Source organism: Pongo pygmaeus, chromosome 19 (assembly GCF_028885625.2).
Source record: "Pongo pygmaeus isolate AG05252 chromosome 19, NHGRI_mPonPyg2-v2.0_pri, whole genome shotgun sequence".
NCBI lineage: Eukaryota > Metazoa > Chordata > Mammalia > Primates > Hominidae > Pongo > Pongo pygmaeus.
The window spans coordinates 19,731,826-19,746,067 of NC_072392.2; the positions used below are offsets into that span (position 1 = coordinate 19,731,826).

At 52.5% G+C, this 14,242-nt stretch overlaps 1 protein-coding gene across 1 annotated transcript in view; it reads left to right on the plus strand.

Annotated features, from left to right (window-relative positions):
* LOC129017511 (misshapen-like kinase 1) overlaps nucleotides 1-14,242 on the plus strand; it is a 51,453-nt gene that overhangs the window by 21,396 nt on the left and 15,815 nt on the right. Inside the window, 12 exon segments of the mRNA XM_063657028.1 lie at nucleotides 796-861; nucleotides 4,125-4,181; nucleotides 4,273-4,395; nucleotides 7,464-7,491; nucleotides 7,494-7,573; nucleotides 8,017-8,107; nucleotides 8,586-8,716; nucleotides 9,014-9,068; nucleotides 9,221-9,299; nucleotides 9,552-9,727; nucleotides 10,204-10,273; nucleotides 10,676-10,868. Coding sequence (XP_063513098.1) covers nucleotides 796-861; nucleotides 4,125-4,181; nucleotides 4,273-4,395; nucleotides 7,464-7,491; nucleotides 7,494-7,573; nucleotides 8,017-8,107; nucleotides 8,586-8,716; nucleotides 9,014-9,068; nucleotides 9,221-9,299; nucleotides 9,552-9,727; nucleotides 10,204-10,273; nucleotides 10,676-10,868 — 1,149 coding nt within the window.

Consider the following 14,242-nt stretch of genomic DNA (forward strand, 5'->3'; position numbering starts at 1 on the left):
GAAATTCCTGCTCCCTGCTAGCTTTCCTCATCCCTGCTTTTAAGAAGTAAGATAATAATGGTCATTAACTTTTACTGGGCACACGCTCTGGCGCCAGGAACCATCTGAAGCATTTGATGGGCATTTCTTCACTTAAAATGTGAGTACCAACCCCAGAGGAAGGTACTCAGGCACCCTCATTTTGCAGATGAGGATACAGATGCAGTTTCTCAGTGGATTTGAAATTGGGAACATGTCTTTGAAAAGCCATCTGGGCTCTGACTTCCACGTTCTCTCACTTTTTTTTTTTTTTTTTTTGAGATGGAGTCTTGCTGTGTCGCCCAGGCTGGAGTGCAGTGGTGCAATCTCGGCTCACGGCAAGCACCGCCTCCTGGGTTCACACCATTCTCCTGCCTCAGCCTCCCGAGTAGCTGGGATTACAGGTGCCCACCACCACGCCTGGCTAATTTTTTGTATTTTTAGTAGAGACGGGATTTCACCGTGTTAGCCAGGATGGTCTCGATCTCCTGACCTCGTGATCCACCCACCTCAGCCTCCTAAAGTGCTGGGATTACAGGCGTGAGCATCGCACCTGGCCACTCACTTCTTCCAACTTTTCCCATAGAACATTCACTCTGAATCAATCCAGGAAAAGGGCAGCCAGCCACCAGGGTTCCCGCCACGTGCCCTCCTGATGTGCTGGTGTTCACTCTCATATCTTGACTGGATACCACTTTACCCCCATCTAGCTCTGTAATCCTTTTCTAAATTCCTGACACAGTATTCTTCTGTCTCCCTCCTGTCCCCTGCCCCTAGGACCCTGCTAGGATCTTTGAGCTTGTGGAGGTGGTTGGCAATGGAACCTACAGACAGGTGTACGAGGTGAGATGAATGGTGTGGAAGTATGACCTCCACATCTGCAGGGCACTCTTGGGAGGAGTGGAAGGAAGTAGGTTTCTGGTCTGTAGGTCTGAGGGGGGCTATGGGAGATGCCAGAGGCTGGGGCCCTGGAAAGGTAGAGGCGGGGAGAGGAAAGAGCACCCAGGAGGAGGCACTGTTGATGCCTCTCTCTATCTGAGTGCAGAGCCAATCGCGGACATGGTGGGAACAGGCCAGCAGCCACGCAGGGTGGCCTGCAGCAGTGAGAGCAGGTGGAAAGGCATACGGCCTTGTGTGTCAGAACTCTCCTGGGATTCAGAGAGAGCTAAGGCCAGAGGTGTGGGTTTGGCTTCTCCCTGGACCACAAAGAGACACAGGACTTTGAGGTACTGGGACCTAATGGGTGGCCTTCTGCAGAGGGGAAGTGACCTGTGCTCCCACAGCGGGCCTGCTGGAGCCAGAGCTCAGGCTTCCTGCTTTTGAGCTGCCTCTGTCCCTGACAGAAGTGGCATGTTTTCAGCCACCGATGGTAGCTTTTAGGTTGGCCTGGCCAGCCCAGCCCTCTCGTGTGGCCTGACCACTGCTCACACTTGGATAGGGGAGCTGCTCCAGCGGGGAATGAGGTGGCCTGACCACTGCTCACACTTGGATAGGGGAGCTGCTCCAGCGGGGAATGAGGTGGCCTGACCACTGCTCACACTTGGATAGGGGGAGCTGCTCCAGCGGGGAATGAGGTGGCCTGACCACTGCTCACACTTGGATAGGGGGAGCTGCTCCAGCGGGGAATGAGGTGGCCTGACCACTGCTCACACTTGGATAGGGGGAGCTGCTGCAGCGGGGAATGAGGTGGCCTGACCACTGCTCACACTTGGATAGGGGAGCTGCTGCAGCGGGGAATGAGGTGGCCTGACCACTGCTCACACTTGGATAGGGGGAGCTGCTCCAGCGGGGAATGAGGTGGCCTGACCACTGCTCACACTTGGATAGGGGGAGCTGCTCCAGCGGGGAATGAGGTGGCCTGACCACTGCTCACACTTGGATAGGGGGAGCTGCTCCAGCGGGGAATGAGGTGGCCTGACCACTGCTCACACTTGGATAGGGGGAGCTGCTCCAGCGGGGAATGAGGTGGCCTGACCACTGCTCACACTTGGATAGGGGAAGCTGCTCCAGCGGGGAGTGAGGTGGCCTGACCACTGCTCACACTTGGATAGGGGGAGCTGCTCCAGCGGGGAGTGAGGTGGCCTGACCACTGCTCACACTTGGATAGGGGGAGCTGCTCCAGCGGGGAGTGAGGTGGCCTGACCACTGCTCACACTTGGATAGGGGGAGCTGCTCCAGCGGGGAGTGAGGTGGCCTGACCACTGCTCACACTTGGATAGGGGGAGCTGCTCCAGCGGGGAGTGAGGTGGCCTGACCACTGCTCACACTTGGATAGGGGGAGCTGCTCCAGCGGGGAGTGAGGTGGCCTGACCACTGCTCACACTTGGATAGGGGGAGCTGCTCCAGCGGGGAATGAGGATGCTCAGGGTGAATGCTGCCTCTGATTGGAGCCTCCTGGGGCCCGTGGCTTTTTCATCTCCAGACAGAGTGCTGGATACTGTCACAAGTCTCTTCTGCATCTCTAGCCCTGTGTTTCCTGTGTCACTGAGACCACCTGCCTTTCTCTTAGGCTACTTCTCTTGCAAACTTTGGGGAAACAGGCACCCCACCCGCAATCTCTTGCCTTGTTGTTGCCGTGGGAATAGTGGTGCCATCTGCTCCTGCGTCTCTGGGCTTGGGGTCTTGAATGGCTGAGGATAAAAATTACCCATGGGCTGGCAAAGCCAGTCCATCCCCATGAGGGGCCACCTTCCTCCACCCTGCTCCTCCCCAGGAAGCCTTTGGGCTTTCCTCTCCAAGCCTTAGATGCTCCCAGTAGGAATTTCAGAAGGATGTTGGGGGAGGAGAGCAATGGCTGGGACACACTCAAGAAGAGGAAGTTTCTTCCCACTAGGACTGGTGACAGGAGCATTAGCACATGTCGGCTGGCCCGTCTGTGTTTCTCTGAGTTCCCTAAAATCTCAGCTCTGTCTCTGTTCTTTCCCTGTCAACAAGAATAAAAAGCTTTGTGGGTGAAGTTGATTCTGGGAGAGGCCTCCTGGTCCAGAGTTGGTGAGTCAGGAAAGCACCGCAGCATTTTGTCTTGCTTAGGAGAAGAGGGTGAGGCAGAGCCCCTCCCTCCCTAGCCTCCTTCTCCTACTCCCTCCATCCTCCATTAGTGTGGAGAAGTATCTTTCGTGCCCTGCTCTAACTTTCAGACTGTAGAAAGTCCAAGCCAGAGAGGCTGGAACGAACATAAATGTTTCTCCCTCATCTGTCGTGAGTTTTTATGGGAGGAGCCCCTTCGCCTTTATTGAGCCTGTAACTTGGAAGTCCACTGTAGGTGGTTTTTCTGTTGGCCATGATGGCTCGGGAGCGCCTCCCTCTGTCCACTCCCACGAACAGCACATTCACTGAGGTGTGTAGCCACAATGAGGGGTACTTTCTTTTTTTCTTATCTTTTTTTCTTTCTTTTTTCCTTTTTTTTTTTTTTTTTTTTTTGAGAAGCAGTCTCGCTTTGTCCCCCAGGTGGCAGTGCAGTGGCACGGTCTCGGCTTGCCTCCCAGGTTCAAGCAATTCTCGTGCCTCAGCCTCCTGAGTAGCTGGGATTATAGGTGCCCACCATGACACCTGGCTAATTTTTGTATTTTTAGTAGAGACGGGGTTTCCCCATGTTGGCCAGGCTGGTCTCGAACTCCTGGTCTCAAGTGATCTGCCTGCCTCGGCCTCCCAAAGTGTTGGGATTACAGGTGTGAGCCACAGCGCCCGGCCGAGGGGCACTTTGTAAGATAGAAAACAGTTGGGCCGGGCATGGTGGCTCACGCCTGTAATCCCAGGACTTTGGGAGGCCGAGGTGGGCGGATCATGAGGTCAAGAGACCGAGACCATCCTGGCTAACACGGTGAAACCCTGTCTCTACTAAAAATATGAAAAATTAGCCGGGCTTGATGGTGGGCGCCTGTAGTCCCAGCTGTCTGGGAGGCTGAGGCAGGAGAATGGCATGAACCCAGGAGGTGGAGCTTGCAGTGAGCTGAGATCGCGCCACTGCACTCTAGTCTGGGCGACAGAGCAAGACTCTGTCTCAAAAAAAGAAAAAAAAGAAAACAGTTAAAAGCTGTGTCTCCTAGAGTCAAGCCCTCTCTGCGTTCGGCTCTCTGAGCATAGACTCAGATCCCTCTGTCCTGCAGGGTCGGCATGTCAAGACTGGGCAGCTGGCTGCCATCAAGGTCACGGATGTCACGGAGGTAGGGAGTTTAGCTGGGCAGTGGGAGGGTTGGACCAGCGAGAAGGGAGTGTGGGGGGAGTCTCAGGGCTCAGCTCCTCCCATTTGCCTAGGACGAGGAGGAAGAGATCAAACAGGGGATCAACATGCTGAAAAAATACTCACCACTGCAACATTGCCATCTACTGTGGAGCTTCATCAAGAAGAGTCCCCTGGGAAACGATGACCAGCTCTCGGTGAGAAACGCCCCCCTGCCTGCCCTCCCCCCAGTCCCTGTCTCCAGGCTGTTCACTAGGACTCAGTATCAGTGCCCAGCATCTCTCCTTGCCAGCTACCCTCCCTCTGGTCTACCCAGCCTCCCCTGTCCCTGGACCCAGAGGGGCCTCCTGCCTCAAGGATGGCCCTGCACTCCAGCCCCCATGAATTGCAGCACCTCGTCCTTTGAGTGTTTTGTAGGGAGGGGTCCTGGCGTTTGCCCCAACCCTTCCCCTAACCAGTATCTCACACTGTGCGATCGGCTGTTAATAAATAAATATAATCTTGGCAAAGGCTAGAGAGACTGTGGGGAGGCCGTCCATCAGTTTTCCTGCCTTTGAGCACAGCTCCTGGGAAAGCAACAGAACCAAAATATTTGTGGGAGATAACAGGGCCCAGATCCCTCCCAGCACCCCAGATGCTACAGTGCACCCAGCCCTTCTGTGTCATCATTCAAACCAGAGCCTGCTGCGGAGCTTGGGGCCTCCCCCAAATTCCTCCTGCCTGGCCCAGAACATTCCTAAGAGTCATTCCTCTCCCTAGCCTGGGCACTGGTGCTGACATGTTTTCCCAGCCTCACCCTTTGTGATACTGAGCCCAGTCCCTGAGGATGGAGCAGCAGGGAGTGTGGCAATGGCTGTCGGGAGTTTCGGCGCTGATGCCAGGTCTCCCCTCCCAGCAGCCATTCAGATGACAAGCACTTACTAAGCACTTCTGTATACTCTGTATAGATGAGCACGAGCCATGGTCCTGGCCTCCAAGGCCCTTTGGCTTTTTGGGAATACACACACACATGCACACAAAGAAAGGGAGAAAGGTGGCAGGGAGGTCTACCTCCCCGGTGTGTGTGGTGGAGATTGTGGCCAGCTAGAGGCATTAGTGGCCAGGCGCCCCCTTCTGGACCTATTGGGCACAGGTCCTCTCCTCCTCTCACTGTGCTCTGCTCTCCAAGGAGTAGGCACATGCAAATTACTTTTATTGCATATGCAAATATACGTGTCCATCCAACCTGTTCCTGCATTGGATGTGGCTTTTAGTGAAAACTTGGACAAGCATGCTGATTCCCAGGAAGACTGGTTGGAGCCATCTTCTCTGCCTCTGGGTCTCAGCTGCTCTCCCTGGGAGGTGCAGACCCAGAGCCCTCCTCATCTCCTGGCCTTGTTACTCTCTGTGCTGGAGGAGTTTCTCTCCGGGTCTTCCCAGGTTCCCTGTTGCAGCTGTCTAGGTAGACCCTACGCACTCTTTCTGTCTCTAGCGGACCTGGAGAATCACTGATTCTTAGCCCCTTTTCTGCTTCTAAGTCAGGGACTGGCAAACTTTTTCTGTGAAGGGCCAGATGGTAAATATTTCAGGCTTTGCAGGTCATATTTGCTGTCCCAGCTGCTCAGTTCTGTTGTTGTACCACGAAAGCAGCAATAGACAGTACGTAAATGAATGAGTGTGGCTATACCCCCAACGCCTTCACTGAGGTCACTCATGTTTCAATGTTTTTTCACTTTCACATGTCATAAAATACGATTCCTTTTTTTTTCCCCCGCAACCATTTAAAAATGTAAAAACCAGGCCAGATGCAATGGCTCAAGCCTGTAATCCCAGCACTTTGGGAGACTGAGGTGGGTGGATCACCTGAGGTCAGGAGTTCAAAACCAGCCTGGCCAACACGGTGAAACCCCGTCTGTACTGAAAATACAAAAATTATCCAGGCATGGTGGCGGGCACCTCTAATCCCCGCTACTTGGGAGGCTGAGGCAGGAGAATCGCTTGAACCTGGGAGGCGGAGGTTGCAGTAAGACCCTGTCTCAAAAAAAAATAAATAAAAACCATTCTTGACTTGCTGACCACACAGAAGCAGGCCTTGGGCCAGCCCCTGATCCAAAACAGAAGTTCTTTTTTTTTTAGAGACAGCGTCTCGCTCTGTTGCACAGGCTGGAGGGCAGTGGCATGATCTCGGCTCACTGCAACTTCTGCCTCCCGTGTTCAAGTGATTCTTCTGCCTCAGCGTCCTGAGTAGCTGGGATTACAGGCGCCCACCACCACGCCAGGCTAATTTTTTGTATTTTTAGTAGAGATGGGGTTTCACCATGTTAGCCAGGATGGTCTCAAACTCCTGACCTCGTGATCCGCCTCCCTCGGCCTCCCAAAGTGCTAGGATTACAGGCATGAGCCACTGCGCCTGGCCCAAAGCAGTAGTTTTTTGTTCTTGTTTTTGAGACAGAGTCTCACTCTGCCACCCAGGCTGGAGTTCAGTGGTGCAATCTCAGCTCACTGCAAGCTCCGCCTCCTGGGTTCATGCCATCTTCCTGCTTCAGCCTCCCAAGTAGCTGGGACTACAGGCGCCTGCCACCACGCCCGGCTAATTTTGTTTTGTTTTTTTTTTTTAGTAGAGACGGGGTTTCACCGTGTTAGCCAGGATGGTCTTGAACTCCTGACCTCATGATCCACCCGCCTCGGCCTCCCAAAGTGTTGGGATTACAGGCGTGAGCCACCGTGCCCAGCTGTGAAGCAGTAGTTCTTAACTGCTTTAGGGTTTGGAATCCCAGTGAGAATCTGATGAAAGTACTAGACTCTTCCTCAAGGAAAATGCATATACCTGCATCATTTTGTCTACAGTTTCAGGGATTCTTTGGACTCCTACCCTAAACCCAGCCCCACCCTGCCAGTTCTTTTCCATCTGTATTCCTTCTCCCCCCTCTCTCTCTTTCTCGCTCTTTTTTTATTTTTTTTCCTTTTTTTGAGACAGAGTCTTGCTCACCGTGTTGGCCAGGCTGGTCTTCAACTCCTGACCTCAGGTGATCCGCCTGCCTCAGCCTCCCAAAGTGCTGGGATTACAGGCATGAGCCACCGCACCCAGCCTTTTTCCCTCTCTCTCTTGACTTCAGGAGATCCTGTGGCCTTTGCGAGGCTTCTGCGGCCCTTGCTGTCTAGCTCATACCAGTTCTAGCCCCAAGGTCTCTGGTCCTCCTCCAGGAGTTTAGTGGGGGATCGGGACAGGGGAGGAGGGGCTTGTCTGACTCATACTTTTCCTTTCGGTACCTTCCTGGGATCCTAGCTGGTGATGGGGTTCTGTGGTGCTGGTTCATGACTGACCTGGTAAAGAACACGAAAGGCAACGCCCTGAAGGAGGACTGTATCGCCTACATCTGCAGGGAGATCCTCAGGGTGAGTTCAAGGCCCCTCCCCTTGTCTTCTCCTCCTCTGCTACCCTGGCTGGAGCTTCTCCATGAGCAAAGATCCTCCCTGCACTGGGAGGAGACATCACTGCCCTCTTTAGGGAGCAGCAGGCCTGATGCGGGTGGGATGTGGAAGCAGGGTCCCCACCTTGAGAAGTCTCAGGCTGTTGGATGAGACAAGCTCCTCTGTTTCCAAGCTCTGCCGCTTCTCCACCTGTAACCCTGCAACTGCTGGGAATTCACCTGCAGCCACCTCTCTGAGGAAGCTCTCCAGGACAGCTCAGCTTGCTTGGGCTCCTGGTGGAGAGGATCTGCTCCTTCAGCCCAGCCCTGTCCAGACTGATTGCTCCTTGTCCCCTCAGCTCACTCCCCACTTACTCTTTCCCACCCCGTCCAACAGCATGGCTAATTTTCCCTGCTCTCCTGTCCCAGGGTCGGGCGCATCTCCATGCCCACGAGGTGGTCCGTCGAGACATCAAGGGGCAGAATGTGCTGCTGACAGAGAATGCTGCGGTCAAGCTAGGTGCGCCGGCTCCTTCTGAGGCTGATGGGGCCCTTTCACCTCCAGAACAGAGAATGAGGGGCCCCCTTTTCCCCTCTGGTGGCTCAGGCCCAACTCCCTCCCTACTGGGGAGGCTCACTCCCTCCCCTTTCCCCTGTCCCCCTGGAATGCCCTGCCTCCTGCTGAAAATCCCTCGGGAAGCTCTTCACCTGTCACCTGTTACGGGCCAGGTGCTCTGCAGGTTGCTCTGGGGAGATGGGATCTGACGACCCTCCTGCCTGGGCTAATGTCCGTGATCCTTTCACCTGGGTTTTCTCTAAGATGCAGGAAGATGGAATCGGGTTCTTCAGGGTGTTGTTGGGGTAAAGGAGGGTGCTGGGGTGTCTGGGTCGGGCCAGGACCACAGCTGGCTCAGGCGAGTCCTGTGTGCATGCAGGGATGTGAGGCAAGGAAGCAGAGGTGACTCCGCATGCTGACCCCTCCCTCTGTGTCTTCACAGTGGATTTTGGGGTGAGTGCTCAGCTGGACCGCACCGTGGGCAGCCGGAACACTTTCACTGGGACTCCCTACTGGATGGCTCTAGAGGTCATCGCCTGTGATGAGAACCCTGATGCCACCTACGATTACAGGGTATGGAGTGGAAAGTTGGGAGCATGGGGGCTGCCAAGGGCAGGAAGCAATATGGGGACCGTGGGGCCTGAGCAGGCTGGGGAACAGAGGAAGGTCGGATGATGTTAGCAGTGAGGGGCTGGGGAACATCTTATGGCAAGGCAGGTGTGGGTGGGAAGATGGGATGGGTTGGAGGGCACTGCTGCAGGAAGGGGTGTGGCCCAGGAAGGCTCCTGAGAGGCCAGGATGGTGGGTGAAGAGAGGTTGCACGGCAGAGTTGTCAGGAATATTCACTTGTTCCTTCTCTCCCGTCTATAGAGTGACATTTGGTCTCTAGGAATCACAGCCATCGAGATGGCAGAGGGAGCCCCCCATAAGTTCTGAGTCTGCCGGGAGTAGGAGGGGAGGGAAGGGAAGGGCCCAGAGAGCGGCTGTAGGGAGGAGGTGGTCCTGTAGCTCCGAGGAAGCTAGTCCTGTAGCTCCCAGTGCAGTGAAAGGGACTGAGGGCATCTCTTCTGTGTCCAGCTCTGTGTGACATGAACCCCATGCGAGCCCTCTTCCTCATTCCTTGGAACCCTCCACCCAGGCTCAAGTCCAAGAAGTGGTAGGTCTCTGAGAGTGTGGGCTCTGGGAAGGAAGGTCCCTGGACAGGGCCATCCCCACCTTCATGCTCTCTGTGCTCAGGCTTGAATCTCACCAGAGAAGAGATTTTGGGGGGCAGAGGGCGGTGACTGGTGTTGGGATATGAAGACAGGAGGGATGTCAAGGTGGCTTGTAGATGAGTGATCCACCCTCTTCCTCTTGCACCCATCCCTTCTGAGGGGACCCTCCCAGTGTGAGCCACCACTGTTTCCAGGTCTGAGAAGTTCATTGACTTCATTGACACATGTCTCATCGAGACTTACCTGAGCCGCCCACCCACGGAGCAGCTACTGAAGTTTCCCTTCATCCGGGACCAGCCCACGGAGCGGCAGGTCCGCACACGGCTTAGGAACCACATTGACCGATCCCAGAAGAAGCGGGGTGAGAAAGGTCAGTGGGCAGGCTGGAGGGGGCAGGTACTAGGGGACAGTCCAGCCTGGCTCCTCTCTGCCAGCCCTGCTCGCTCCTGGCTCCCCTTCCTGCTCCCCTCCTTGGCCCCAGCTCTCCCTGTCCAAGGAGATGGTTCTCAAACTTGCAACCCCCAAGGGGTTTTCCCTCCTTTCCCTCCTAATCTGAGTCAGCCTTCCAAAGGAGGACCGGCCTTTCACATCCTTACAAAAACTCCATGCTAATAACATGTGTGTGCGAGCACAAGCACAGGCTCTGTCACACCTCACCTGCCCTGGGACCCAGTCCCGGTCCCTGTCCAGGCCCACACCTGAGACCCACTGTCCTCCCATTACCCCCAGGAAGTGGGGGGGCCCCTCATGCTTGCCCACCCAGACAGACCTTCTGGTTCTCCCCACCCGAGGTTTCCCTGGCTCTGGGGCACTGGGTGAGTTAACTGCAGTGGTCTCCCCCTGCAGAGGAGACAGAATATGAGCACAGCGGCAGCGAGGAGGAAGATGATGGCCATGGAGAGGAAGGAGAGCCCAGGTAGGCCTGGCAGGCGGAGTGGGGGTTGGGGGGGGTCATCACTGAGTTGGGGGTCTACAGTGGTGCTTGGCTTTGGGGACTCTCGGCCTGGGGGTGGTGGGCACAGAGAGGTAGAGACTCCTAGAAACCAAATTCCTGAGTGCTAAGAAGTGGAACGAATGACTGAACAAGAGCTGGGGAGAGAGCAATTCCGGGGTGAATGTGGGGCGCAGCAGTAACAGGAAAGGAGGACAGCACTGAAGACCGGGCAGAAGGGGACGGTAAGTCTCCTGGCCACCTGGGAGTGGCCAGAGGCAGAGGCTTTGATCCAGTTAAAGCACCCACTCAGGCGGGCCCATGGGGTTGAGAGTGGGAACCAACAGGGTTGTGACCCCAACGCTTCTTTGTGCCACCCCTGCCCAGCTCCATCATGAACGTGCCTGGAGAGTCGACTCTACGCCAGGAATTTCTCCGGCTCCAGCAGGAAAATAAGAGCAACTCAGAGGCTTTAAAACAGCAGCAGCAGCAGCGAGACCCCGAGGCACACATCAAACACCTGCTGCACCAGCGGCAGCGGCGCATAGAGGAGCAGGAGAAGCGGCACTGCGTGGAGGAGGTGGGCTGTCTCTGAAGGGCGCAGGCCTGGCGCGGCCTCCTGCTGACCTGGCCCTGGGTCCGTTAGGGCCTCGGAGAACAGGTTTTAAAATGCCTTAAATGAATGGCATTTCTGTTGAAACAGTTACATGGTTTCAAATTTCATGATGAGCTGGACTTAAAAAAAAAATGTAATCCCATCACTTTGGGAGGCTGAGGTGGGTAGATCACCTGAGGTCAGGAGTTTGAGACCAGCCTGGCCAACATGGTGAAACCCCATCTCTACCAATAGTACAAAAATTAGCCAGGCGTGGTGGCACATGCCTGTAATCCCAGCTACTCCAGAGGCTGAGGCAGGAGAATTGCTTGAACCCGGGAGGCGGAGGCTGCAGTGAGCAGAGATCACACCACTGCACTCCAGCCTGGGTGACAGAGCGAGACTCCGTCTCTAATAATAATAATAATAATAAGCAATAACCCCCAGCACCCACACTGTCCACCTGCTACCCCCAAAGCAGGTCCTCTCATTGTTGAACAAAAAATAATTTGCAAGAAAACCTGCTACAGAAGAACCTTGTGCAGTTTTGAAAATATAGGCCAGGCGTGGTGGCTCACGCCTGGGAGGCCAAGGGGGGTGGGGGTGGGGCAGATTGTGAGGTCAGGAGTTCGAGACCAGCCTGTCTAATATGGTGAAACCCCGTCTCTACTAAAAATACAAAAAATTAGCCGGGCGTGGTGGTGCACGCGCCTGTAGTTCCAGCTACTCAGGAGGCTGAGGCAGGAGAATCGCTTGAACCTGGGAGGTGGATGTTGTAGTGAGCCGAGGTCGCGCCACTGCACTCCAGCCTGGGGAACAGAGCAAAACTCCATCTCAAAAAAATAAAAAAAATAAAATAAATATAGCGTTCAGATAGCATAGTAGCAAAGTCCTATCTTTTTTTTTTGTTTGAGATGGAGTTTTGCTCTTGTTGCCCAGGCTGGCGAGTACAATGGTGTGCTCTAGGCTCACTGCAAAATCTCCGTCTCCCGGGTTTAAGTGATTCTCCTGCCTCAGCCTCCTGAGGAGCTGGGATTACAGGAATGCGCCACCACGCCCGGCTAATTTTGTATTTTTTCAGTAGAGACGGGGTATCTGCATGTTGCTCAGGCTGGTCTCGAACTCCCGACCTCAGGTGATCCACCTGCCTTGGCCTCCCAAAGTGCTGGGATTACAGGCGTGAGCCACTGCACCCGGCCTAGATCCCTCATTATTCTTTTGCATAATGTTTAATCTCCCAAGTGGCCCTTTTTGAAGTTCTTCCCCAGTCCCTCATCTGACTCTTTTATTTACATATTTATTACATTTATTTATTTATTATTTTGATTGGCATTTGCATTATATGTATTAACGAGAAATAATTTGGCATCTTAAAAATGTCTTATTCTTTCCTGATCATAAAATCACATGTTCATTACAGAAGATTTAGAAAATATAGAAAGTGTAAAAAAGAAAAGTATTACCTTTAATTTCACCACTTAAAGGAAAAAAACTGCAAACATTTTGCTGTCTGTCCTTTCAGATTTGTTCTTAGTTTATACATGTTTGAGCATGCATAAAACTTGCATTGATATGATTATGATGTTTCATCTTCCTATCCAGAAGAATAGAATATGTCTTTCCACATTCCATTACAAAGAACCAGTTGGATTCATTTATTTATTCCACTGTTAATCTGTTTTGATTAATTCTTGTATCCTACTTTTTGGACATTTCTTTGATTTCTCACTAGTTTCTTGAGTAAAATTCTTTGTTCATTTCACTTTGTTCTTTCTTGATTGATAATGAAAGCATTTAAAGATATGAATTTGACTCTTCTTGTAGCTTTGGGTAAATAGAGACAATAAAATCTAGAAACTTCTGAAATAAATTAAACCTAATTTAGAGAAAAAAGGAAAGTGTACATTTTCTGTAGAGTACAAGGCACTATATATGTTTAAAATTAAGCTGTTATTAATATTATAAAATCAAGTTATTATTCATATATCCATATCTTAGTGCATGCTAGCTAGAATTATCAAATACTAACAGCAGGACAAAAAAGTCCTCACTAGTAATTTTAGGTGAGCGTTTGAGGCAAAGATGTGGGCATGATATCACATAGGGTTGCTTTCATATCTATCAAGACCTTAGGTCTCTGATTTTCTGCTTTCTTATATGCACAGAAACTGATTTGTAATTGCAGTGAACTTGTAACATACTAGTCTTCCTGCCTTTTTACATTACCATAGATAAAGCAAAACCCAGACCTCCTAATCAAACTGATAGCTTATTGTATCTCTACCTCAGAATATCAACTATAATAATATATATAATTTTGTGTCTGCCGCAAGGGCAGAGTCCTCATGGAGAACCTCTGCTAGGGCAGGGTAGAAGTGAAATGTGGGGTTGGAGCCCCCATACAGGGTCCCCACAGGGGCACTGCCTAGCAGAGCTGTGAGAAGAGGGCCACCATCCTCCAGACTCCCGAATGGTAGATCCATCAACAGCTGTACCATGTCCCTGGAAAAGCTGCAGGCACTCAATGCCAGCCTGTAAAAACAGCCAAAGTGGCTATACCCAGCAGTGCCACAGGGGCAGAGCTGCCCAGGGCCTTGGGAGTGCACATCAGAATGCCCTGGATGTGAGATATGGAGTCAAAGGAGATCATGTTGGAGCTTTAAGATTTAATGACTCCCCTACCAGATTCGGGACTTGCATGAGGCCCGTTGGCCCCTTTGTTTTGGCCAATTTCTCCCATTTGGAATGGGAACATTTACCCAATGCCTATACCTGCATTGTATCTTGGAAGTCACTAACTTGCTTTTGATTTTACAGGCTCATAAGTGGAAGGGACTTGCCTTGTCTCAGATGAGACTTTGAACTTGGACTTTTGGGTTAATGCTGGAATGAGTTAAGACTTTGGGGGACTGTTGGGAAGGCATAATTGGTTTTGAAATGTGTAACGGGCATGAGATTTGGGAGGGGCCAGCAGCAGAATGATATGGTTTGGCTCTGTGTCCCCACCTAAATCTCATCTTGAATTTTAATCCCAATGTGTCAAAGGAGGGACCTGGTGGGAGGTGATTGGATCATGGGGGCGGTTTGCCCCATGCTGTTCTCATGATAGTGAGTGAGTTTTCATGAGGTCTGATGATTTTATAAGTCACAGTTTCCCCTGCTCTCCCCTGTCTCCTGCTGTCTTGTGAAGAAATTGCCTGCTTCCCCTTTGCCTTCCATCATGATTGTAAGTTCCCTGAGGCCTTCACAGCCATGCAGAACTCTGAGCCAATTAAACCTCTTTTGCTTATAAATTACCCAGTCTCAGGCATTCTTTAGAGCAGTGTGAAAATGAACTAATATACATGAATTCAAATGAT